General features: G+C 44.3%; 1 protein-coding gene across 4 annotated transcripts in view; it reads left to right on the plus strand.

Annotated features, from left to right (window-relative positions):
- Nucleotides 1–26,499, plus strand: part of LOC139583656 (rho guanine nucleotide exchange factor 4-like) — an 81,718-nt gene extending 55,219 nt beyond the window's left edge. For 3 of the 4 annotated variants that reach the window (XM_071414957.1, XM_071414958.1, XM_071414960.1), the window contains 10 exons: nt 9,480–9,631; nt 19,990–20,169; nt 20,594–20,794; nt 21,163–21,342; nt 23,186–23,418; nt 23,658–23,787; nt 24,002–24,133; nt 24,522–24,765; nt 25,370–25,447; nt 25,783–26,499. In XM_071414957.1, coding sequence (XP_071271058.1) covers nt 9,480–9,631; nt 19,990–20,169; nt 20,594–20,794; nt 21,163–21,342; nt 23,186–23,418; nt 23,658–23,787; nt 24,002–24,133; nt 24,522–24,765; nt 25,370–25,447; nt 25,783–25,940 — 1,688 coding nt within the window. In that variant the 3' untranslated portion in view covers nt 25,941–26,499. Of the gene's footprint in view, nt 1–9,479; nt 9,632–15,081; nt 15,246–19,989; nt 20,170–20,593; nt 20,795–21,162; nt 21,343–23,185; nt 23,419–23,657; nt 23,788–24,001; nt 24,134–24,521; nt 24,766–25,369; nt 25,448–25,782 lie in introns of those variants that run through there. The other variant, XM_071414959.1, reaches the window with a different exon arrangement.
- Nucleotides 26,500–27,181: the final 682 nt, after the last annotated feature.

Raw genomic sequence — 27,181 nt, forward strand, 5'->3', positions numbered from 1 at the left:
TAGGTTCCGGAGACTCGGAAGACCAGGAAGTAGCTGGTGGCACGAGATGAAGACTCTGAAACTGTCCAGAGAGATCGGAGACCTGAGCGGCCAGGGTCTCAACGGCATGACGAGCAGCAAACAATTCCTGCTCGTGTCTGCCGAGCATTGCTCCCTGGAACTCGACGGCAGTGTTGAGAGAATCCATAGTCGCTGGGTCCATCTTGGTCGGATTCTTCTGTTATGCTGATGAATGAGGACCCAAAAGCGACGTAATAGTAACAGAGTCTTTATTCCAGTATCAAACAAACAATGATTCTCCTGGATATATCAAAGGTAAATCCAAAACAGGAAACTGAAATCCTCTCGTCAGTAGAGAGGAACGACAGGAGACGCGACCACAGACTGCAGGTCGCTTCAGGAAGGCACAGGCCGTAGCTGACATAGACACCTGCTCACACGCAGCATCTGAAGAAGGCAAAAACACGACAGGGCGGAACAAGGACACAGGAACAGCAAACATCAAACAAGAATCCGACCAGGACAGAAGCGGAAAACAGAGGGAGAAATAGGGACTCTAATCAGAGGGCAAAATAGGGGACAGGTGTGAAAGAGTAAATGAGGTCGTTAGGAGAATGAGAAACAGCTGGGAGCAGGAACGGAACGATAGAGAGAGAGAGCGGAAGAGGGAGAGAGGGAGGAGGAGAGAGAGAGAGAGAAAGAGGGAAAGAACCTAATAAGACCAGCAGAGGGAAGCACAGGGACAAGACATGAAGATCAAAGACAAAACATGACAACACCAGTTGCTGGCAGGTGTAAAAGAAAAAAATCGAGCACACAGCCATGCAATCTCTATAGAGAAACATTGGCAGTACCATTATAGTATGCCACCTTTCCAACAAGTCAGTTCATCACAAGTCAGCTCTTCATGACTGTCTTGGTGTGTTTGGACCGTTCTAGTTTGTTGGTGATGTGGACACCAAGAAACTTGAAGCTCTCAACCTACTCCACTACAGCCCCGTCGATGAGAATGGGGGCGTGCTCGGTCCTCCTTTTCCTGTAGTCCACAATCATCTCCTTAGTCTTGGTTACGTTGAGGGAGAGGTTGTTATTCTGGCACCACCCGGCCAGGTCTCTGACTTCCTCCCTATAGACTGTCTCGTCGTTGTCGGTGATCAGGCCTACCGCTGTTGTGTCGTCTGCAAACTTAATGATGGTGTTGGAGTCGTGCCTGGTCATGCAGTCGTGGATGAACAGGGACTACAGGAGGGGATTGAGCACGCACCCCTGGGGGGCTCCAGTGTTGAGGATCAGCGTGGCAGATGTGTTAATACCTACCCTCACCACCTGGGGGGCGGCCCGTCAGGAAGTCCAGGATCCAGTTGCAGAGGCTTCATCTGCTTCATCTGACCACTTTTTTATAGACCAAGTCACTGGTGCTTCCTGCTTAAATTTTTGCTTATAAGCCGAAATCAGGAGGATAGAGTTGTGGTCGGATTTACCAAATGGAGGGCGAGGGAGAGCTTTGTACGCGTCTCTGTGTGTGGAGTACAGGTGATCTAGATTTCTTTGCCCTCTGGTTGCACATTTAACATGATAGAAATTAGGTAGAACTGATTTAAGTTTCCCTGCATTAAAGTCTCCGGCCACTAGGAGCGCCGCCTCTGAGTGAGTGGTTTCCTGTTTGCTTATTTCCTTATACAGCTGACTGAGTGCGGTCTTAGTGCCAGCATCTGTCTGTGGTGGTAAATAAACAGCCATGAAAAGTATAGCTGAAAACTCTCTAGGCAAGTAGTGTAGTAGTGCAATTAAGTAGTGCAATTTATCACAATATACTCTACAACAGGCGAGCAAAATCTAGAGACTTCCTTAGATTTCGTGCACCAGCTGTTGTTTACAAATATTCACAGACCGGCCCCCCTCGTCTTACCGGAGTGTGCTGTTCTATCTTGCCGGTGCAGCGTATATCCCGCTAGCTGAATATCCATGTCGTCATTCAGCCACGATTCCGTGAAACATAGGATATTACAGTTTTCGATGTCCCATTGGTAGGATATTCGTGATCGTACCTCGTCTAATTTATTGTCCAATGATTGCACGTTGGCGAGTAATATTGACGGTAACGGCAGCTTTCCCGCTCGCCGTCGGTGGATCCTAACGAGGCATCCCGCTCGGTGTCCTCTGTGCCTGCCTCTCTTCCTCTTGCAAATAACTGGGATGTTGGCCTTGTCGGGTGTTTGGAGTATGTCCTGTGCGTCCTGCTTATTGAAGAAAAAATCTTTGTCTCTTGAGTGATGACACCGCTTCATGAATCTGTGCTTGGTGGATGCCAGGAAATCACTACCTGCCCGAATGCATAGTCGCAATTGCAAAGTTTGGTGAAGGAGGAATAATGGTCTGGAGCTGTTTTTCATGGTTTGGGTAAGGCCTCTGATTTCCAGTGAAGGGAAATCTTAACGCTACAGCATACCATGACATTCTACACGATTCTGTGCTTCCAACTTTGTGGCAACAGTTTTGGAAGTCCCTTTCCTGTTTCAGCATGACAATGCCCCCGTGCACAAAGAGAGGTCCATACAGAAATGGTTTGTCGAGGTTGCTGTGGAAGAACTTGACTGGCCTGCACAGAGCCCTGACCTCAACCCCATTAAACACCTTTGGGATGAATTGGAACGCTGACTACGAGCCAGGCCTAATCGCCCAACATCAGTGCCCGACCTCACTAATGCTCTTGTGGCTGAATGGAAGCAAGTCCCTGCAGCAATGTTCCAACAGTGGAAGGCCTTTCCAGAAGAGTGGAGGCTGTTTTAGCAGCACAGGGGGGACCAACTCCATATTTATGCCCATTATTTTGGAATCAGATGTTCTATGAGCAGGTGTCCACATACTTTTGGTCATGTAATATATGTGTTCTTGAATATAAAGTTGAATCCCCTCTTCTCTTAAAATGAACCATTAATATGATTATGACGTTTATTATACGATAATTGTGCCAGCCCTACTCCAAACACAAGTTTGCTAATGGCAGCAGTTTTGCTGGTTAAACAAAGGTTAGCAATGTGTTAATGTCCAAGTCAAGAAAGCTTGCCAGCAGCTGACCTTTTTTACAAGAAGCACTTGTGCGCCTAAGTTAAAAGATTTAGGAGCACAATATGTAGGAGAACAATAAGGAGGTAACAGGCCGTTTTCTTTGTAGTAAAGGCACAAGCATGACGATCATGAATCTGCCCTCAGTGTATTCTCGATGTCGCTCAGGGGCTGCGGTACAGTGAAGTAGTCAACAATTATCATCTGGGTGATTTGTTTCTAGGCGCGCTGGTGCTCCTCAATAAAAATGTCAGATCTCACAGCAAAATATTTGGGCGGATATGCGAGTAAAATGGATGCAGTGTAGAGCCCTGAGCCAGCGTATTCGCGGGTGCTTTTTCAAAGCCTACTGTCAGATACTCCAGTGAGTGTAATTGGCTCCAATGAACGTAATTTGCTCAATATTAGCAGTTGAGAAATAAAATTGACATAAAACAAATGAGATACTGTAACTTTCTATTGTAGGTTTGTAATTCAAAATAATTTTTGTCCTATTGTTGCTAGTAATATTCATAAAAACATTTAAATTAAACAGAGAAGTGGCAATTGGCTCTTTCTTTCTCTCTCTCTCTCTCTTTCTCTCTCTCTCTCTCTCACACACACACACAATCACTCTCCACGATTGACACGGCTTTGTCATTTCCATCCAATCTCCTTGACTTCCTAGTGACAGATGTCACCAATTTCAATTAACCCCCCCCGTCCGTCCCCTCACCTCACAGACAGTCGCTGGGGGCTAAAGTGTGTGTTTCTGTGTGTGTCTGTGTCAGTGTGTTTCAGTCATGTCTGCGTTACATTTCAGACAATTTTATTTGCTAACTTTGCAGCTTCTCTTGCCAGTGGCAACTCACTACATGACACTTGCAATTTTACAGTCCTGACTAGGGGAAGCCATTACTATAATTGGTGGTGGGGTTTAGGGCATGACAGAGTCCGGACAGGGACTAGAACCCATGACCTATAGACCTGAAGGAGCTCTGTTCTTTATCCATTATCCATTATCCAGTATCCATTATCCATTATCCTCAGCTATCAAAGAGGGAGTCCTCGCTCACTCTTTTTAAATAGTATGTGGGTTTGAGTGTGTTTGAGTGTATATGTGTGCGTGTGCGCGCATTAGTGTGTGTGTGTGTGTACAGAGAGAAAAGGATGTGACAGATGCGGTTTCACACAGAGAAGGCTTGGTCACCTTGGATGAGCAGAGAAGTGATGGCAAAGTGCCGACTCCATTTAGCCACGTCCTATAAGGGAAACATGGAGCAAAGTCATGCCACACACACATCATGCCAAATAGTGCCCCAGGTCGAGCCATTACACACCGACCTATTACCCTGGTGTACCACACTGACAGGACAGGGAGGTACAAGGGCAAAGTTACCCAGCATGGCCTGCTAAACCTCACAGAAGTTGTTGATTTCAACGCACAGAGTTATTATAATTCCAAACCAATCCACTGTTTAATTGCTGTATAACTGATGCCTGTTAATACAGTACACTTTCTTTAATCGACTGGTTTAGCAGTTTTCCCACAGTTTTCCCGAACAGCTGCACTGTAGAGTTCACTGTCTGTGATGCTTATTAATCCACAGTATGGATTGAAGGGTAAATCAATGCTCTACAGTAGCTGCAGGCTGCACGCTCACATCCATTGACTCATGGATGAATATTCATGTCATGCAGTTTGGTTGACACAGACAGCAGGGATGGGACATCATTTAGGGCTGAGAGGGACGACTCTTCTCATCCAGTCCTGCAACTCTCTGGGGGGCTTCTGAGAGGATGGGGGAGAGAGGTGAGATGGAAATGGAGGGAGAGGTGTGTGTAAGAGAGAGGTAGAGGTGAGAGAGAGAGAGAGAGGTAAGATAGAGGTAACGGAGAGAGATGGAGGGAGAGGTATGTGTGAGAGAGAGGTAGAGGTGAGATGGAAATGGAGGGAGAGGTGTGTGTAAGAGAGAGGTAGAGGTGAGAGAGAGAGAGAGGTAAGATAGAGGTAACGGAGAGAGATGGAGGGAGAGGTATGTGTAAGAGAGAGGTAGAGGTGAGAGAGAGAGAGAGATGGAGGGAGAGGTATGTGTAAGAGAGAGGTAGAGGTGAGAGAGAGAGAGAGGTAAGATAGAGGTAACGGAGAGAGATAGAGGGAGAGGTATGTGTAAGAGAGAGGTAGAGGTGAGAGAGAGAGATGGAGGGAGAGGTATGTGTAAGAGAGAGGTAGAGGTGAGAGAGAGAGAGAGGTAAGATAGAGGTAACGGAGAGAGATGGAGGGAGAGGTATGTGTAAGGGAGGGAGAGAGAGAGAGAAAATTAAATGTAGAAACAAGGTGAGAGTGAGAGAAAACGGTAGGAATCGTGTGAGAGAAGAAATGCAGTGATAGGAAGAGAGAGAGGACGAGACAGGGATATGGACAGTAGAGAAGCGAAAGGTAAGGAAGAGGAGGGAGTGATAGAAAGAGAGAGGAAGAGCAGAGTGATTGAAGTCAGGGTAGTCAGGGGCTACTTCTGCTCTGCTTGTCCCAGTGTTCATCTGCAGCTGAGACTCATGGGAGAGGGAGTTAGTGTGGGACTGCCTCTAGGGCCAAACACACGGAGCTCGCTCTATCACTGTCTGTCTGCATCACACACACACACACACACACACACACACACACACACACACACACACACACACACACACACACACACACACACACACACACACACACACACACACACACACACACACACACACACACACAGACACAGACACAGACACAGACACAGACACACCCTGAGCTGCTCAGTAGAGTAAACCTAAACTGTGATAATCTCTTCTGAATATTAGCACTGCTATCTCTCTCTCTCTCTCTCTCCATCTATTCCTCTCTCCATCTATTCCTCTCTCAGTGAAACATCAGTCAGGGCTAGCTATGCGCTCATCGCTGAAGAGGGAGGGGAGGGAGTATTTTTCATTAAAGTAGTTCGATGTGGAGCCTCGTGCCCTCGTGCTGCGCTGCCCTGAGGGTACCCTCTCTCTCTCTCTCTCTCTCTCCCTCCCTCTCTCTCTCTCTCTCTCTCTCTCTCTCTCTCTCTCTCTCTCTCTCTCTCTTAGTTTTTCCCTATCGGCCCCCAGATGCCAGTTTGACTAACATCTTGTGGGATCTTTCATATACTGCCTGCCCCCTCTCTCTCTCTCTCTCTCTGTCTCTCTCTCTCTCTCTCTCTCTCTCTCTGTCTCTCTCTCTGTCTCTCTCTCTCTCTCTCTCTCTCTCTCTCTCTCTCTCTGTCTCTGTCTCTCTCTCTGCTCTCTCTCTCTCTCTCTCTCTCTCTCTCTTTCTCTCTTTCTCTCTCTCTCTCTCTCTCTCTCGTCTCTCTGTCTCTCTCTCTCTGTCTCTCTGTCTGTCTGTCTGTCTCTCTCTTTCTCTCTTTCTCTCTCTCTCTCTCTCTCTCTCTCTCTCTCTCTCTCTCTCTCTCTCTCTCTCTCTCTCTCTCTCCCGCTCTCTCTCTCCCGCTCTCTCTAGCTCTATATATATTTCTCTCTCGCTCTCTCTCTCTATATATATATTTCTCTTTCTATCCCCCCCTCTCTCACTCTCTCACTCTCTCCCGGTTAGCGGGCTAAGTTGGTCAGTGCAGCAATGTGAGCCAGGCTGTCCCCCGGTCACGCAGACCCAGACGTACACGTGCAACACTACTGCCAGCCACACACACTCCTCTCCAGCGGCCAGGAAGTAGTGAGTGTTCTCTATGCTGAAAAATCTGATTCGGTAATAATGCTAGCCCACATACAAGAGATCAGGATGATTATCTATGCAGGGAAAACTTACAGCTCACACCAACACGCTTTCTCTCTTTTCTGGCCACTCTCTCACTTACACACACACACAATTGCTTTAAGGACAAACTCAATATTTTCAAGTGTTGTGTACGTAGATACAGAGTGGGAGGAGAGTGTCATTCAAGGTAAACAGAGCACCCACACAGAGAGAGTTAAACAGTATGATTGACAGGTGAAGAGACAATCGGAAACCTTTGAAAGGATATATTTGTTCAAGGTTGGATATCCTTTGTTCTAATCTCAGGGGGATTCTAGCAATGGCTAATACAGCAAAAGCAATCACTGTCGCTGAGCAGACAAGGATTGGCTAAGTACAGCAGAGACTAGAGGAAGAGAAGGCCTGTCTGGATGTCTTATCATTCAGTATCAAACAACATCTTGGCAGAGGCCTAGTTCTGTCCCATATAACTACCTCCATTTACTGTTCCATTATCACAGAAGTTGTACCAGAAATACTATCATTCTCTTCAATGTACCTCAATGGTTACCACTTACTCAAAAAGCACTGTAAGTCTGAAAACAAGAAGGTACTCTGATATTATCATTGATATTCTAGGTTTAGTTTTTCCCTATCGGCCCCCAGATGCCAGTTTGACTAACATCTTGTGGGATCTTTCATATACTGCCTGCCCCCTCCATCCTTTTATAAACGGGACGCAAAGAGCAATCTGGCCCAGCCTTTTACAGGCTCACATAAATAAAGGCCACTCGATACCTGGAGTAGTGCCAGTCTGCCATGGACTGTCTGAGTCTACAGCAGGCAGGCAGATAGTAGTACAGTCAGTCACTGTGGGTTACACTGACCCCCAGAGGACAGGACTGGTACTGCATAATCATAAAAGACGTCATAGGGCAGGGATCATCAACTAGATTCAGCCGTGGGCCGATTTGTTCTTGAACGGATGGTTTGGGTGGCGGAACATAATTACAAATAATTTGTAGACTGCAAATTGACCGCAAGAAGCCAAAACATATATAATATTTGACTAAAACATAATTTCAATACTTTTTTGTATACGATCACGTGTTTCTCAATTATGCGTGGGAATACTTGGGAACAGATTTTCCAAATTAAAATCACTTGGAGCGGATTTCCTTTTGTTTTTACAGTCTTTCATGTCCAACAATGAAAATGCACATTTTTGGCTCAGAAAACTTGGAGGCTAAAGAAAACCACCTGGCCCGCGGGCTACCAGTTGGGGAACCCTGTCATAGGGGATAGCTGCTCCTATATGCACTGTCATTGACATTATCATTGACATTCAATTTCATTCACTTGTTATTTGATGGCTAAAGTAAAAACACTGATTAAAGCATCTGGATGTAAATGACGATAATAAAATGGTAGTTTATGACGTTAGATTAAAACGCTATAGATAAACTATGATTGGTGTGTATGTTCTCTGACCGTATAGGGTACCGTGTGAGTTTTGGTGGTTGTCCTTTAGGTTCAGAGAAGAAAAGGTAGATTGTGTAGAATCATTTTACACAAAGTTTTCTTCATCCTTACAGACTGCTGAAGTGGAAAAGACAGTAGAATATAGTCCTAAAATACTACTCAGCTCTAGGCGTTGAATATGTATATTTTTAATAGCCGAGTGATGTGCCGAATCCGTTTCTCCTGATCGCCTGAGGGGGTCTGAACACTCTGTGTTCTCTCATTATGCCCGGCTCCCTGTCTCCAGGGTGATTTGTCACCACGGAGACTCTCGGCGTGGCAACAGCTGTTTGTAGAGCAGGGATGTGTTGATGAGGTTCAACAGACAGACAGGAGAATATTTATAGCTGCATCTACATGGCAGGTACCTACAGTCAGGAAGAGAGGGCAAGGAGTGTTTGTGTGTGTGTGTGTGTGTGTGTGTGTGTGTGTGTGTGTGTGTGTGTGTGTGTGTGTGTGTGTGTGTGTGTGTGTGTGTGTGTGTGTGTGTGTGTGTGTGTGTGTGTGTGTGTGTGTGTGTGTGTGTCTGTGCGTGTGTCTGTGTCTGTGCCTGTGTCTGTTTGTGTAACAGCAAGTATACCTTCATAACTTCATAATAGCCCATCCATATATTAAGTCTCTGTGTAAACGTATAAACTTACCCTAACCCCATACTCATTCTCACTATGAAAGATGTAAAGATCAGCTATCGAGATAATGTGTGTTTATAGTTTATTCCCATGGCCATCTCTTTTAGTAATCTCTCTTTGTAAAAGCAATGTTTCTAGTCAGTGCACAAACTGGAGCGGAGTTCCATCAGAGGCTTAGGTACAGAGACAGGGACTGTGACCGGGGAAGAATTGGCGTAAGGTTTTGGGTGAGGTTGGGGTGAGGGTAGGGTGAGGCCCAAAGGCCGCTGGTCACTGACATGCTGCCATGGGGGTTTCTCCTTTCTCTGTCATGCCAGTTTGTCTCAGTGAGAGGTGCATGTTCCTACTAGGCTGTGAGTAACGATGATAGGTTGGAACTCCGCTGCAGCTCAACTGTAACTCAACCAAATGAAATAGCACACCCTTTCATCAGACTTCTTGATTGTGTGGTAACCATTTGTTTTGTTTTGTGGCCTGTATCATTGTATTTGTAGTAAAGTAGGGTATGTTGTTATTTAACGTCTTCTCTCTCTCAGCGGTGATAGTACCAGATGGAAGTGGAGAGAAGGCCGGTCTGGGTCTGGGTGATGATCTAGGCAGTGATGAAGACCTGTATGAAGAGTTCCGCAGCTCCGGACATCGCTGTGGACACCCAGGGGGAGGTGGAGAGCAACTGGCCATAAATGAGGTAGACTTTTGTTTTGTCTGCCTGCCTGTCTGTGTCTCTCTCTCTCTCTCTCTCTCTCTCTCTCTCTCTCTCTCTCTCTCTCTCTCTCTCTCTCTCTCTCTCTCTCTCTCTCTCTCTCTCTCTCTCTCTCTCTCTACTCGCTGTCTGACTTGCTGCATTGCACACAAATAAACACGTGTACGCACACACACGGACGTGCGCGCACACACACACAACACAGGTATTACATAATGTGTTAGAAACATTCATTCAATAGTCAACATGGATGGAGGTATAAAGGTATGACGAGCAATAGGACCCAGTCTTAGCACGGTGATGAAAATGGCCTCTGTGGCAGGAGAGAGAGGAGAGAGGGGCTGTAAACCCAGGAGAGAGCAGGGAATGCTGGGTTAGGGTCTTGTTGCTGTGGTTACCCATTCAGGGCTGTGATATATGACACCATAGAAATACGATCTCTAGAACAGCTCAGGATAAGGTCCGGTTTCCCACTCACAGATTAAGTCTAGGGCTGGACTACAAAGTATGGTTAATGGAGAACCTCCATGGAAATAGCTTTATAGTCCAGGATTAAAATGAATCTGTGTCCGGGAGTATAATGTCCAGAGAAATGTGCACGTTAATGAATAATTTATCATCATGTTGGAAGATTTACTCCACACATTACATTTTTTATGTTTTACAGTTAATTGTGTGCAATTATACACATTTGCCATGGGGTGTAGAGAAAATGTTGCAGATTGAAAGCACGTTTCCTGCAATTCTACTCATTTTGCCATGGGGCGGATAGTAAAATGAGCTGTTTTGACACATGCGTCGAATACAACTGGTTTAGACTTTACAATGAAATGCTTGCATACGAGCTCTTCCCAACAAAGCAGAGTTTAAAAAATGAAATAGTATCACAAGAGGAATAAAATAAAATACATAAGAATGAAGCTATATATAGGGAGTACCAGTACCAGATCAATATGCAGAGGTACGAGATAGATCTGTACATGAAGGATAAAGGGTAAAGTGACTAGACATCAGGATAGATAATAATAAGAGTAAAATAAAGAACAGAGTAGCAGCAGCAAATGATGAGTGTAAAAGTGTGTGTGAGTGTGTGTAATGTGTAATGTGTAATGTGCCTTCAGAAAGTATTCACACACCTTGACTTTTTCCACATGTTGTGTTACAGCCTGTGTTTAAAATTGATTAGATTTAGATTTTTTTTCACTGGCCTACACACAATACCCCATAATGTCAAAGTGGAAATGTGTTTTTAGACATTTTTACAAATTAATTATAAATGAAAAGCTGAAATGTATTGAATCAATAACTATTCAACCCTTTTGTTATGGCAAGCCTAAATAAGTTCAGGAGTAAACATTTCCTTAACAAGTCAAATAATAAGTTGCATGGACTCACTCTGTGTGCAATAATAGTGTTTAACATGATTGTTAAATGACTACCTCATCTCTGTACACCACACATACAGTTATCTGGTCTAGCAGTGAATTTCAAACACAGATTCAACAACAAAGACCAGAGAGGTTTTCCAATGCCTTGAAAAGAAGGCCACCTATTGGTAGATGGGTATAAAAATAAATCCCTCTGAGCATTGTGCAGTTATTAATTACACTTTGGATGGTGTATCAATATACCCAGTCACTACAAAGATACAGACGTTCTTCCTAACTCAGTTGCCGGAGAGGAAGGAAACCACTCAGGGATTTCACCATGAGGCCAATGGTAACTTTAAAACTGTTACAGAGTTTAATGGCTGTGAGAAAAGTGAGGATGGATCAACAACATTGTAGTTACTCCACAATACCAACCTAATTGATAGAGTGAAAAGAAAGAAGCCTGAATAGAATGCATCCTATTTTCCACAAGCCACTAAAGTAATACTGCAAAAAATGTGGCAAAGCAATTGACTTTATGTCCTTTATAAAAAGTGTTATGTTTGGGGCAAATACAATACAACACATTACTGAGTACTACTCGCCATATTTTCAAGCATAGTGGTGGCTGCATCATGTTATGGGTATGCTTGTAATCGTTAAGAACTGGGGAGTTTTTCAGGATAAAAAAAATGGAATGGAACTAAGCACAGGCAAAATCCTAGAGGAAAATCTGGTTCTGTCTGCTTTCTACCAGACACTGGGAGATGAATTCACCTTTCAGCAGGACAATAATCTAAAACACAAGGCCAAATCTACACTGAATTTTCTTACCAAGAAGACAGTGAATGTTCCTGAGTGGCTGAGATGTTGCACGGTCCTGGTGTGGTGAAAGCCCTTTGAGACTTACCCAGAAAGACTCACGGCTGTAATCAGGGGTGTGAATAGTTTTGTAAATTAGATATTTGAGTATTTCATTTTCAATACCTTTGCAAAGATTTCTTAAAACATGTTTTCACTTTGTTATTATGGGGTACTGTGTTTATTTAATCAATTTTGAATTCAGGCTGTAACACAACAAAATGTGGAATAAGTCAAGGGGTATGAATACTTTCTTAAGGCCCTGTATGTATTATAGGTCTTGACGGGTCCAACAAATTGGGGATCTGTTGGGGGCAGTATCCTTATTAGAGTGGGTCTAGGGTGTCTGGGATGATGGTGTTGATGTGTGTCATGACCAGCCTTTGAAAGAACTTTATATTTACAGATGTGAATGCTACAGGGTGATGGTCATTTGGTCAGTTTGAAACATGTTGAGATTACAGACTGGGACAAGGATAGATTGAAAATGTCTGTGAAGACACCTGCCGCGCATGCTTTAGGAAACGCTCCCTGGTATTCCATCTGGCCTGATCGCTTTGTGATTGTTAACCTGTTTAAACGTTTTGCTCATATCGGCTTCGGAGAGCGCGATCACACATTCATCCGGGAAAAACAGGGGCTTTCACGCAAGGCACATTGTTACAAGCGAACATAAAAGGTATTTAGCTCGTTTGGGAGTTCTGTATCGCTGGGCAGCTCACGGCTGGGTTTCCCTTTGTAATCCGTTATCATCTGCAAGCCCTGCCACATACGACGAGCGTCGGAGCCGGTGTAATAGGATTCCACCTTCCTCCTATAGAATGACTAACAAAATCAATGGTGGCCCCCCAGTGGGTAATTTGACCATGATAACAAGTTTAGATAGCTGGCCGCTAGTGCTGAGCGATTAACCTGAATGTCGGTTATTTTTTGTTTTTTAATCAACTAATTGACCGACATAGGTTCAATTATTTGAATTTCATTTTTATTTTAAAAAATTATGTGAGCTCAATGTGCACATCTAGAGAGAAATCAGATCCAGCCTGAACTGTGCGATTTAGTAAGGAGTTGCAGTTTCCTACATGGCCAATATTCTACGTAGTTTAGTGCATAAAACGTGGTCATTAACTACAATGACCATAATCCATTGCGCATCTACTTGTCCGGTCTGTGTCTGCTACGGAAGAGACAGAAGATTGCGCTATCTTGAGGGGATATAGAGAGCAGTTGTTGCTTCATGAGGTATCTCTACCTGAAAATGCAGGATCAAAGTGATTGATAGTTGGTATTCAGCAGTACTAAAAGTATGCCTGATTTACTTAGAAGATTTTATCAGACAGCATAGGCAACAGCTCTATAGAGATGATGACCTGGAATGAAATAATAAAATCATAAAATAACACAAATATAATATACACAACAACCTGAAATATTTGGGTAAAGTAATGTGATGGTTAATAAGTGATCAGCAGTAATGGACAGTCACTACCATCACGGGACTTGTTTTGTTTTATTCTGTGTTGTTACAGCATTCAACCCACATATTGCATTTCATGTTAAAAACAAAACCGAAATAAAAAAACATGATCATTTTTTCATAATCGAACCGAAACCGAACCGACCTCAAAAAGCACTACTCGCTCAAACTAATTTAGCAATCCCCAAAAAATTATCTGACATGGGCTTATTGACTGACTATCAGTGACTGACATTACAAGAGAAAAACTGATGATATTTAGAAATTGCATCTTGTGTATTCCACTATTCTAACTCGCAACAGTACATTGAGACCCAGACTGAGTTCCTAAAATAAATACAAATTAAAGGCCTTCCATGTAGTAGACTGTCTAAATTAGAGTCGGAGTGAGGTGGCCTTGCTCATCATATTCTGTTCAGTTGAGTGGATACGGGCGGCTGCAGTAAATACTGTCTGTTTGGCTACACCTGGGTATCCAGGTCAGAGAGAGAGAAGAGAAAGAGAGAGAGAGAGAGAGAATAGAGAGAAAGGGACCGGGGGAGGGGGGAGAGAGTTGGAGAATCCAATAATTTCATCAGGTCAGTGATTGAATGTTAATTAATTGGCTAAAATAGCAGTATGATAATCCTGTATAATATTCCGATGCATTAATTCCGTTCTCTCCTGTTTTAATCAGACATATTAAGTCTGTGAGTGACGGGCCAGCCATCAGCTGATGAGGCTAATAAATTCTAGGCAGCTCACACGCGCACACACACACGCAGCCCACATACCCCCTCCCTCACACACAGTCTATTATTCTGCATCCTCCTGCTCCCTCCTTCCCCTCCTCCCTCTCCCCATCCCCCACCCTCCCTGGGGTTGCTAAGGCCCTCCTCATCCACTCTGGTATCCAGGATACGGAGACACACTCAGCCGCCTGATTGGCTGCTCGCGGTAGGAAGGTAAAAAAAAAGAAAGAAAGAAAAAAAAACTGCGATCCAGGGAGTTGGATGGATGGTTGTGCTAGTGTAGCTTCAGGCAGACCCCAGCACCATTTTAGCTTCAGAGTACACTTAAAAGGGAGCGCAAGAGAGGGAGGGAGAGAGAAAGAGAGAGGGAGATAAAGGGAATAGAGCTGCCATGTTAGAGGAGCACAAATAGCTGTGTGGACGTAACCCAGATACGGGACGAGGAACGACAGAAGAGGACGGAGGACAAGAAAAACTAAAGGAGGTGGAGGGGAAATGAGGATTGTATTAAGAAAGATGCAGCATCATCTCTACCTCACATCCTGACAAGACGAAGAAATAGCGAAGACGGCGAGAGGAAGAGAGAGAGAGGGAGAGAGAGAGAGGGAGAGAGAGGACGTGGAAAACAGGGAGGGAGAGAGAAGAGGGGAGTGCTCAGACACAGGCAGCAAGGCGTCGCAGTGAAGCGGAACGAGGGGAGCCTGGCGGAGAGAAGAGGAAGAGAGAGGCGGAGGACAGGCCGGCTGGCTAGTGAAGGAGGAGAAGAAGAGGGGGAGAGAGACGGACAGGGGGGGAGGGGTGAGGGCCCTGCCGGGGCCTACGTGATGGCTCGCGGTGGTGGCGCTCACCGCGCCCGGCAGCGTTTGGGCTACCTCAACACATTGCTGCGCTGCAACCTCCACCCAGAGACTCAGAAGGTGGTGGTTTTCATGATCATGATGCTGCTCGTCATCATCAACGTAGTGCTCATGTTCCTCCTGGCCTTCTAGTAGAGAGACACACACGCCGACGTCACACACACACACACACACACACACACACACGCCACGTATCATCGATCAAGGAAGACTGAGAGGAGGAAGCGAGAGGGAGGATTCCCTGGTGGAGAGTTGGGGGTACAGCTGTGGATGGGAGTCCAGGATAAAAGGACGAGACCACAGGTAAAGCCGAGCAATGGATGAGCTAGACTGGGTAGAGTATAGGACCACTATGCTGCTGCTTTGCCCAGAGAGTGTGTCGGATGGGTTAGCTAGCTTGCACCATGGGAGTTGTTGACAAACCGTGGACGGTAGCAAATATTCTGTCTTGTACATTTTGAAAATGTTGGTCTGTAGTTCAGTGTTTTTCTATGCCTGTGTTGTGAATGTGTGAGAAGAAGAACCGGTTGTGTTTGTTATTTGTGTATGTTTGTGTTATTTATGTGTCTGAACATAATCCGTTTCTCTGTTGTTGGGTCTAATTCTTAACAATACGGTGTTGTACGTTGAGAAGGTGTGAGTTATTGCTCGAATGATAATTGGTCCTGTGTGAATTTACAGAATGTGTTTTGTATAGGCCACTGTTTAGCACCAATTATGTGCTAAACATGAGATCTCTATGAGATATATGTAGGTTACAATGTTTAGCACGTACAGTTGAAGTCGGAAGTTTACATACACTTAGGTTGGAGTCATTAAAACTTGTTTTTCAACCATGCCACAAATGCCTTGTTAACAAACTATAGTTTTGGCAAGTCAGTTAGGACATCTACTTTGTGCATGACACAAGTAATTTTTCAAACAATTGTTTACAGACAGATTATTTCACTTATAATTCACTGTATCACAATTCCAGTGGGTCAGAAGTTTACATACACTAAGTTGACTGTGCCTTTAAATAGCTTGGGAAATTCCAGAAAATGATGTCATGGCTTTAGAAGCGTCTGATAGGCTAATTGACATCATTTTAGTCAATTGGAGGTGTACCTGTGGATGTATTTCAAGGCCTACCTTCAAACTCAGTGCATCTTTGCTTGACATCATTGGAAAATCAAAAGAAATCAGCCAAGACCTCAGAAAAAAATTGTAGACCTCCACAAGTCTGGTTCATCCTTGGGAGCAATTTCCAAATGCCTGAAGGTACCATGTTCATCTGTACAAACAAATGTACGCAAGTACAAAGACCATGAGACCACGTAGCCGTCATACCGCTCAGGAAGGAGACGCATTCTGTCTCCTAGAAATGAACGTACTTTGGTGCGAAAAGTGAAAATAAGTTCCAGAACACCAGCATAGGACATTGTGAAGATGTTGGAGGAAACAGGTACAAAATCTATATCCACAGTTAAACGAGTCCTATATCGACATAACCTGAAAGGCCGCTCAGCAAGGAAGAAGCCACTGCTCCAAAACCGCCATAAAAAAGCCAGACTACAGTTTGCAACTGCACATGGGGACAAAGATTGTACTTTTTGGAGAAATGTCCTCTGGTCTGATGAAATAAAAATATAACTGTTTGGCCATAATGACCATCGTTATGTTTGGAGGAAAAAGGGGGAGGCTTGCAAGCCGAAGAACACCATCCCAACCGTGAAGCATGGGGGTGGCAGCATCAAGTTGTGGGGGTGATTTACTGCAGGAAGGACTGGTGTACTTCACAAAATAGATGGCATCATGAGGATGGAAAATTATGTGGATATATTGAAGGAACATCTCAAGACATCAGTCAGGGAGTTAAAGCTTGATCGCAAATGGGTCTTCCAAATTGACAATGACCCCAAGCATACTTCCAAAGTTGTGGCAAAAGGGCTTAAGGACAACAAAGTCAAGGTATTGGAGTGGCCATCACAAAGCCCTGACCTCAATCCTATAGAAAATTTGTGGGCAGAACAGAAAAGGCGTGTGCGAGAAAGGAGGCCTACAAACCTGACTCAGTTACACCAGCTCTGTCAGGAGGAATGGCCCAAAATTCACCCAACTTATTGTGGGAGGCTTGTGGAAGGCTACCCAAAACGTTTGACCCAAGGTAAACAATTTAAAGGCAATGCTACCAAATACTAATTGAGTGTATGTAAACTTCTGACCCACTGGGAATGTGATGAAAGAAATAAAAGCTGAAATAAATCAATCTCTCTACTATTATTCTGACATTTCACATTCTTAAAATAAAGCGGTGATCCTAACTGACCTAAGACAGGGAATTTTTACTTGGAATAAATGTCAAGAATTGTGAAAAACTGAGTTTAAATGTATTTGGCTAAGGTGTATGTAAACTTCCGACTTCAACTGTATATAATCGTCACAGTGGAAGGAAGCATGTGGATGATCCATGTGGTTGTGTCAGATGTGTGTGTTTACCGCTCGGCTGCTCTCGCTAGGGTTCAGCTGCACAGAGCGAGGGGGATCAGCTGTGTGTGTGTGTGTGTGTGTGTGTGTGTGTGTGTGTGTGTGTGTGTGTGTGTGTGTGTGTGTGTGTGTGTGTGTGTGTGTGTGTGTGTGTGTGTGTGTGTGTGTGTGTGGAGCATTAGGGCCTTGGAGCGTTGCAGCTCAAGACACAGAGAGGCTGGTTTGTAACGGAGGCAGGGGTGTGATGAGAGGGGCAGTAACAAGGCCTAGAGCTACTGACCAGGAGACTCAGAGAGAAGTGCACTGTTTACATCCACCGCCTGGCAGAGATACACTCACATTACAGTGTGTTTTTATGTTTGGATTCTCCCTCTATGTTCCCCCTCTATACAAACTCATATTGATGTCCCAGTACAGCTAATACTACAATATTTATGTCTTCAACCTGGTTTCTACTCTCTGTGAAGGGAGATATTCTGGTGTTTTGTTGTATAATGATGGCAGGATCAGTAGAGGAGAGAAGAGGCGAGATGGTGGGTGTGTCGCCTAGCAACAGGCCCAAAGACCTCCTCGCCATGACGATGGATCGATGGCAGGACAGACATAGAAATAGACACTTAGTAGATCACCCTAACCAACAGAATAGGCGTAGAAATAGAAACACATAGATTACCCTAGCCCCCATAGAACCGACATGGAAATAGACACAGAGATCGTGTTCTGGTATCATTTAGCCTCTGCTTGACCTTCTGAGGCCTAGCATAAGTATAGGAGCCTGCATTTGAGGAGTTACATTATAGTTAGTTAGTTGTGGCTTTTTGAGCAATAATACAATTATGACAAGCATCCTTTCCAGAGTGTTGTATTTGCTCCTGCTATAGAAACAGGAGATAGGCTCCTGCCCTATGGGCCATTCTGGCTTTGATAAGGCTTACTGCTACTATGGAAGAATGACACAAATGCCCCTCTGACGCCAGCATGATGTTGACGCAGTAATGTGTGTGTGTATGTGGCTGTGTGAAATACGAGCACTGCAGTACATTTATAAGTAACGCAGGCTTTTTAGCTCTCTCGTTCTCTCTCTCTCCCTCTCGATCTCTCTCTTTTGCTCTCTCTCACTCTCTCTCACTCTCTGTTTCTCTCTCTCTCTCACTCCCTTTCTCTCTCTCTCACTCCCTCTATCCCCCCCCCTCTCTCTCTCTCTCTCTCTCTCTCTCTCTCTCTCTCTCTCTCTCTCTCTCTCTCTCTCTCTCTCTCTCTCTCTCTCTCTCTCTCTCTCTCTCTCTCTCTCTCTCTCTCTCTCTCTCCCCCCCTCCCTCTCTCTGTCTCTCTCTCTCTCTCTCACTCCCTCTATCTCCCCCTCCCTCTCTCTCTCTCTCACTCCCTCTATCTCCCTCTCCCTCTCTCTGTTTCTCTCTCTCTCTCTCTCTCTCACTCTCTCTCTCTCTCTCTCTCTCTCTCTCTCTCTCTCTCTCTGTCTCTCTCTCTCTCACTCCCTCTGTCTCTCTCTCTCTCACTCCCTCTCCCTCTCCCTCCCCCTCCCTCTCTCTCTCGCTCTCTCACTCTCTCTTTCTCTCTCTCTCTCACTCCCTTTCTCTCTCTCTCACTCCCTCTATCCCCCCCCTCTCTCTCTCTCTCTCTCTCTCTCTCTCACTCCCTCTCTCTCTCTCTCACTCCCTTTCTCTCTCTCTCACTCCCTCTAACCCCCCCCCCTCTCTCTCTCTCTCTCTCTCTCTCTCTCTCTCTCTCTCTCTCTCTCTCTCTCTCTCTCTATCCCCCCCTCCCTCTCTCTGTCTCTCTCTCTCTCTCTCACTCCCTCTATCTCCCCCTCCCTCTCTCTCTCTCTCTCTCTCTCTCTCTCTCTCTCTCTCTCTCTCTCTCTCTCTCTCTCTCTATCTCTCTTATCTCCACATTGATCTTTGTCAAGCCCCTCTCAGACTCAGTGGCTTGGCTCAGCAGAGCAATCAATGCTTTAGGACATGTCTCACTTAGCTTATCTAGGGCTGTAGCAGCAATATTATTATGTTGTGTCTGTGCTAAAATGTAGCTTACTGAGTAGACATATTGTTGTTACAAAGTCATTATTTCTGTGTTGAAACAACATTGTGTACATCTTGTGTTGTAAATGTAAAGTCATCCATTGTGTGATGAATGGTATTTTATAGGTTATTTGTGTCATGTCTTAAAGTCACATGTTCTAGTTGAGTGATACTGGACAGACCTACTACCTTGTAAATCATGCATGTCTCTACTCTCTCTATCAGCCAATTTGTCTTCCAGTGATGTTATTGATGTTATTTATAGACTAGCTTCACCTTGTTTTACAAAGTCATCCATTCTGAATGAAGAACGGCCAGAGTTTTTCTGGACCACCTGACCAGGGAAACCTCCAGGGCCCCTAGTTAGACCATAACTAGAGTTTTCCCTGGTCAAGAATACAAATGTGGGCCTTCGTAAAGTATTTCAAGCTTGTTCACCATGTATTACAAATGTTGTACATTTTTTATTATGTCACTGTGAAGTCCTCCCATACTGACCTGTGTTGACCCCTGTCTGTCCCCTCTCCTTTTCCCCTCCCCAGCTGATCAGTGATGGCAGCTGTGTGTACGCCGAGGCTCTCTGGGACCATGTCACCATGGACGACCAGGAGCTGGGCTTCAAGGCGGGGGACGTCATCGAGGTAGTGGATGCCACCAACAAGGAGTGGTGGTGGGGACGCATCCTGGACAGTGAGGGCTGGTTCCCAGCTAGCTTTGTTCGGGTAAGAAACTAACTCTCCATATCTCCTATCTCTCTTCTTCTCTCTTTCTCTCACTCTTTCTCTCTCTCCATCTCTCTGGGACACTGAAGACAACATCAATTAAATACTCTTTACCTTGCTTATCTTTGATATCTATTATTGCTGCTACAGTATAGGGTTGGATGGGCAGCTAGAGCTGTCGTCGGCAATTTGGGGCAACTGTGAAGCACCAGCTCATTTAAAAGATAAAGATTGTTTTCTTTTTTTTATGCTGACTTTCTTATGGTCCTTACTTGCTAAATGAATGTTTGTACATGTTCTCAGTTGATCCACATAGGTAGCCTAACTGAAAAATAAGACAGTATGAGAAATGTTTGTAGCATCTAAACTGATCTGTTAGTGAGGGTATTCTATAACAATGACCCTATCTTCTTGGTCCCTGTAGTTGCGTGTGAACCAGGATGAGCCCATGGAGGAATACCTAGCCCAGCTGGAGGAGGCTGGGGCTGGGGAAGAGGACCGGCCAGGGGTGGGTCTGATCCTGGGACCAGGCCTGCCGTGTAAGGACCAGATGAGGACTAACGTTATCAATGAGATCATGAGCACAGAGAGAGACTACATCAAACACCTCAAAGACATCTGTGAGGTCAGTAAAGTTCCATTCAGACAACATCACTGTCTGTCTGTAGACCCTTTCCTTTGATACAGGCCATTATAGGACTTAGAAACTATTTGCATCAAAAACTCCCGGAAGAATCTGCCTTTGTCTTCAAGTGTCTCTAAATAACACCAAAATGCATCACACCAGCCTTTGTGCCATCATAACTTGTTAGGAGCACAGTTATTCAGACCAGCACACAGGTCATTGTATTTCTGAACAATACGACTTTGTCCAATAAGACAAAATATATTCTTAAGTTTTAACTTGGTTATTTCTGGGAATTCTTAACATGTAAAATCAGGTAAATGAGTCTTTCTACATGTGGTACCATGAGTCTACTGTTCCTCTCTCAGGGTTACATCAAACAGTGCCGTAAGAGGATAGACATGTTCACAGAGGAGCAACTGCGGTGTATATTCGGCAACATCGAAGACATCTACCGCTTCCAGAAGAAGTTACTGAAAGGTCTGGAGAAGAAGTTCAACAAGGAGCAGCCGCACCTCAGCGAGATCGGATCCTGCTTCCTCGAACACGTGAGTATTGTACAGCACACGACCCACTGTGATTCTTCACCTGACTTCTGTCAGCTGTGACCGACCGCCTAATTTCTAAATTGCCTAAATTTGAAATTGTTTTTTAAATTGGATAAAAGTAGCGAACAATGGGAAAGTAATTCTGCTTTTAAAGTTAGTAAACTTGTAACCCCACTTTTGAGAAAATGGCCCTTGAATGTTTTGGTACACCTACTGGAGAGCTCTTCTTTGTCTACACCTATTCAGCATCCTTCACACCCTTTAAGCCTTAGTCCCACATATCTCTTTATAGATTCACATGTGAGACCATGTGGTAAACACACGCTATATCAACGTTTATTTGTCACATGCACAGGATACAGAAGGTTAAACGGTACAGTGATAGTACTTGCATAGTAGCAATATGAAAAACAGAAAGTGTCCAGATACAAATATTAGACACACTTGTCTGAATTGATGGGTCATGTGAAGGAAATGCTATGACCACCCCCCAGCCAAATCAAGCTAAGTGGATGGGTCACTTTTGTCTAGACTTGTACACATGTTCATGAAATACAATCGATGGCCGTAATCACCCCCAGACACACCTGGCTAACTTGATGGGTCATGTAATAATCCAGCCTAAGTGGAATCTTTTGTTTAGACATGTAGCTAGCTAGGTAGATAGCTAGCTAAACAATGAACTGTCATAACCCCAACTCATGCTACTACCAATACAAACATTGTCATAGCTGTAGTATGAATCTGCAGGTAGCTAAAGCTAACAAACTAGGTTCAATGTTAACTAGCTAACATTAGGCTATAACTAGCAATGCAAATGGGTTTCTGATTCAAATAATATTACTACACAGATCATACACAAGCCAGCAAGCTAACATTCGCTAGCTAACTAGTAGTATTCTTTAACTTGCAAAAATAATGACTTTCTGACTAAATTAGAAACTTATATCTGGAAAATGTAGCTAGACTCTTACCTGTATATATTGATGAATGCTTCCCGGCAGACTGGAACCTTTTAACTATGTTTTGTTTGTAGCTACATCTTGTTTGGCCAGCTTTGTGTGAAGTCAATGGTTTACACTGACCATGGCATGTGCAGAAATTAGCCCATCACTTTTTCCTACTGATCTGTCGATAGTGCCTGCTAAATTCAGGGTATTAATGTTGTTGAGAAAAGTACCAAAACTTTTGTAGTTATCGATAGTTAACGTTATATCTTTCAAAAACGGCATGGTAGAAAGGACTGTCAACACATACTGAACAGCTCACGTTATAGACAGAAGCATGCTACATGGCAGACCAATCCAAACTCATCTCCCGGCATGTCCAGCCCATACATTATCTCAACCAATCATGGCTAGTAGGAAGGTTCCGTCTTTTTCCATGGCTAAACCAACTAGGCTCGTAATGTTACAACTTTATTCGTATTTATGGATGGAATACAAGTTTGTTATTAAGGCACATGAAAGTTCACATGTTCCAGAAGGCATTTCTGACAACAACAAAAAACGCATTTTGATTAAAAAAAATCAATGTTTACGTTCTAATGCTGCTCCTGTAAAGTAGTGACGTGCGGCATACACCTAGTTTCATGAAGCTGGTCACATATGGCCTGCATAACGCTACATAATGCTATCATAAACATGACATAGCATGACGTAATAGGGGAAATCAAATCTGCTTAATAGATAATTACTGTATTATTATACACACTTTATGTTGGGGATTCAAGTCAAGCAACCTCTCTAGAGCCCAAACATTCATGTAACATTCCAGCAACCATCAATTTTGCCATTTTAAACTGTCATGTTAACGTTTCCTGTCTCCTCCTCACCCTCCTCAGCAAACAGACTTCCAGATCTACTCGGAGTACTGTAACAACCACCCCAACGCCTGTGTGCAGTTGTCCAGACTGATGAAGACCAACAAGTACGTGTTCTTCTTCGAGGCCTGTCGTCTGCTGCAGAAGATGATTGACATCTCGCTGGATGGGTTCCTGCTCACGCCCGTCCAGAAGATCTGCAAGTACCCTCTGCAGCTGGCCGAGCTACTGAAATACACCAACCCTCAGCATAGGTAAACACACACACACACGTGTACTGTGCACACATGCAAGGAGCTGCACGTATTCCTTCTTATCTACCAATTCCGCTCTCTGAAATCGCTGACATTTCTTTCAGAAATCGCATGACACTGATAGGTTATTAGTTGTGTTTCGTTTTTAAGTCAAAAGTTATTACAAGTCTATCATTAGACTAAAACAATCATGTAAGACCGAGAGGGCCTGATGTGATTGTCTGTTCTGGGCAACCCAGGGACTATAAGGACGTGGAGGCTGCCTTGAACGCCATGAAGAACGTGGCCAGGCTGATCAACGAGAGGAAGCGGCGCCTGGAGAACATCGACAAGATCGCTCAATGGCAGAGCTCCATAGAGGACTGGGAGGTGAGTAACAGTGCATCGAGGGTAATGGAACAGAATCCATGACTAGGGCCAGGAAGTTTTCCTGACTAAGTGACTTGTTCTGGAAAAAACGCTTGATGTCATGTTGCCAGGACACATGGCCCCAGCTATACAACTTTTTTTGGCTGAACAATCTCTGTCTGTCATATGTCTGTAGGCTCTAACAGATGCTTGGTGTGTGTTTGAACATCCTCAGGGAGAAGACATCCTCAGTATGAGTTCAGATCTGATCTTCTCTGGAGAGCTGACAAAACTCTCCCAGCCTCAGGCCAAGAGCCAGCAGCGCATGTTCTTCCTCTTCGACCACCAGATGGTCTACTGCAAAAAGGCGAGCAGCACTGTTAAAATGATTATTATAATGTGGACATGAAGCTGGTAACGGTTAAGGTTGAGGCTACGGTTGTGATTGAACCGTAATGTGGACATTAAGCTAGGGTTACGGTTAGTTTCCAGGTAGAACGCTTTTGGGTTCCGTGTAGATTTTTACATGGAACCTCCAAAAGTTATACCTGGAACCAAAAAAGGGATCTTCAAAGGTTCTCCTATGGGGACAGCCAAATAACTGTTTTAGGTTCTAGATAGAGTGTAGGGTTAAGTTTATGAAGTGGGTTAGTAGCAGTTCTCTCCCCCCTATAGGACCATGCTGTACTATAATGATTAGGGTTAGTAACAGTAATATATAACAGCATTATCACGTATCCCTATGTTTTTTTCAGGACCTCCTGCGCAGGGACATGCTGTACTATAAGGGTCGTATGGACATGGACCAGATGGAGGTGGTGGATGTGGAGGACGGGAAGGAGAAGGACTTCAACGTGTCGGTGAAGAACGCTCTGAAGCTGCGCTCGCTGGCGGGGGACGAGGTCCACCTGCTGTGTGCCAAGAAGCCTGAGCAGAAACAACGCTGGCTCCGAGCCTTCCAGGACGAGAGGACGCAGGTGCAGCACGACCTCGAAACAGGTGAAACAGTTATCCGTCTCTCTGTCTGACGTGCCACTTGCCATTTGAAAAAGGACCCATTCTTACTTAGCTTGATAGGCTAAAGCAACTCAGATATACAGAATGAGTAGAAAACACCAATAGGATACTAGGAGACTGCGATGAACTGCTTACCTGTAGTATTACTAGTCAGCTGTACAAAGCCACTGGGTGTGTGTCCTTTCCTATTAGTAAAACATGAGCTGTGTCCTCCTGTCTCTCTCTGCCCCAGACTACTGCTGTATTAATAGTTTGTGATAAACGTTTCTGACAGTGGCTCCGGTCAGAGAATCAGGGAAGAGGAGTGTATGTGTAATATGTAGCAGCTAATGGATCAGAATGCCGTTAATCCCTCAGATAAAAAGAGCTATAAATCCAGAGCTGCCCCCTTCGCTTCTCCGCCACAGTCTCTGGGTTTTATCTGGGCTGTAACAGAGCATGCGGATATTACCGAAACTTTTCATCCAACAATCTGGCCTTCTATTATTCGGTTCCCTCTTAATAGCTGGGTATTGATAGGCGGCACTGGCAGAATGAATCTGTGATATCCACATTGACCTGTGACCTATGTGCTTTCCTCCTCCAGGATTCTCCATCACTGAGGTCCAGAAGAAACAGGCCATGCTGAACGCCTGCAAAAGCCATCCAGCTGGGAAGCCCAAAGGTATGTCTGGGTAATGGGTGCATGGCAGGAAAACTCAATTTCCATGGCTGTTTGGATGGGTAGCAGATTACATGTTGTGCGTGTTTTTTATATTTTTTTAAAGAAGATTACGTTTGCCAATATTTATACAAATGTTGTTTATCATATGTGCTTAATATTCATATAAACCACTTTAGATTAAAATGCAGTCGTAATCACTCCCCCATCCTCCCTATGGATATGTATAACCCCTAGTCTCTCGTCACAGCCTTAACATTATCATGTAAAACATTTAGTAGCTGATTTGATTCTGGATGCCAGGATTACTGACCCCACTCTGTTCTCCTCTCCCCCAGCGGTGACCCGGCCCTACTATGACTTCCTGCTGCGTCAGAAGCACCCGTCTCTGCCCAGCACCGTTCCCCAGCAGCAGGTCTTCATGCTGGCTGAGCCCAAACGCAAGGCAACCACCTTCTGGCAAAACATCGGCAGACTGACGCCTTTCAAGAAGTGAAACGTCGGAGAGGAGAGGAGGATTAGAGGAGAAAGGCTAACGCCTGAACTGACTTTTTTATCCCCGATCCTTTTTTTTCCTTCTCTCGTTTGTTCTTTGTTATACATGATGTTATCCTAATTCATATACTGATTATTGTGAAAGATCAACATGATGATGATGATGATGATGATATTTTTTCTTTGAGAAAGCACTTTATAGGTTGGTTACAATCAGACTTGGGAATAGTTCTCCCGGACATCGTGTATACGTTGGGAGAATGTTACTAGGACTATTATACCTGCTACTGCTACTACAACTTCAACCAAGCACCGATTGGTACTAATATTACTACTGCTGTGTGATCATGTGACTGCCAATGAGGCTCCTCTTTTTGGAAAGACGTTGACTGACGCAACTAAATGATTTTTTCCCCAGTGTTTTTGTTTTGTTTCGACAAATGCCAACTGTTCACAGTGCCAGATCAATTTTGCTTTTGTATTTAAGTTTGTGCTGTGTCTGCTATTGAAAAAAAGGTGAAAAAGGGGGATAAAGTTTATTGTACTTCTCTTTGTGCAAAGATGTTTTCCTGGTTTATTTTGAGCATTTCATAACAGTCGATACTTAAGGGTTTGGGTGTGGTGGGGTCTTAATGTTTGTGTAAACAAACAGTCTGAGAAAAACAAATGGTACCCAGATTCGATTCTCAATTCTTCACAAATCTACCGTTTGAGTTGCAGCAGCCCACAAACGCACACACACACCTGACCTTTGTCACTAGCCTTACACTGTGCATATGAGTAATTAACCTCTTTATGGAAGTGCCATCTGAAGTGTGTCCTGGATGCTTTGAAATACTCTTCACACTATGTTTTACCTTTTATCAACCCCTGCATTTACATTAATTTAACAACATTTTCAAATTCAAGATGTATTCTCCAACTGTGGCAAAATGAGGCTCGTTTAAAAAAAAAAATGTATACCTTCATTTAACTAGGCACAGTTAAGAAAAAAATATTATTTACAATGACGGCCTACACCGGCCAAACCCGGACGACGCTGGGCCAATTGTGCGCTGCCCCATGGGACTCCCAATCACGGCCGGTTGTGATACAGCGTCTAGCGCTGAGATGCAGTGTCTTAGACCGCGGCGCCAGTCGGGAGCTTGATTGAAATGGTACAACTGCACTTTCGTCCCCCTGGTAAGTGTAATGCCACAATACCACATGATTTCATATAATCTGGACATTTAAGACTTTAAA

The sequence above is a fragment of the Salvelinus alpinus genome, chromosome 8 (genome assembly GCF_045679555.1).
Source record: "Salvelinus alpinus chromosome 8, SLU_Salpinus.1, whole genome shotgun sequence".
Classification (NCBI taxonomy): domain Eukaryota; kingdom Metazoa; phylum Chordata; class Actinopteri; order Salmoniformes; family Salmonidae; genus Salvelinus; species Salvelinus alpinus.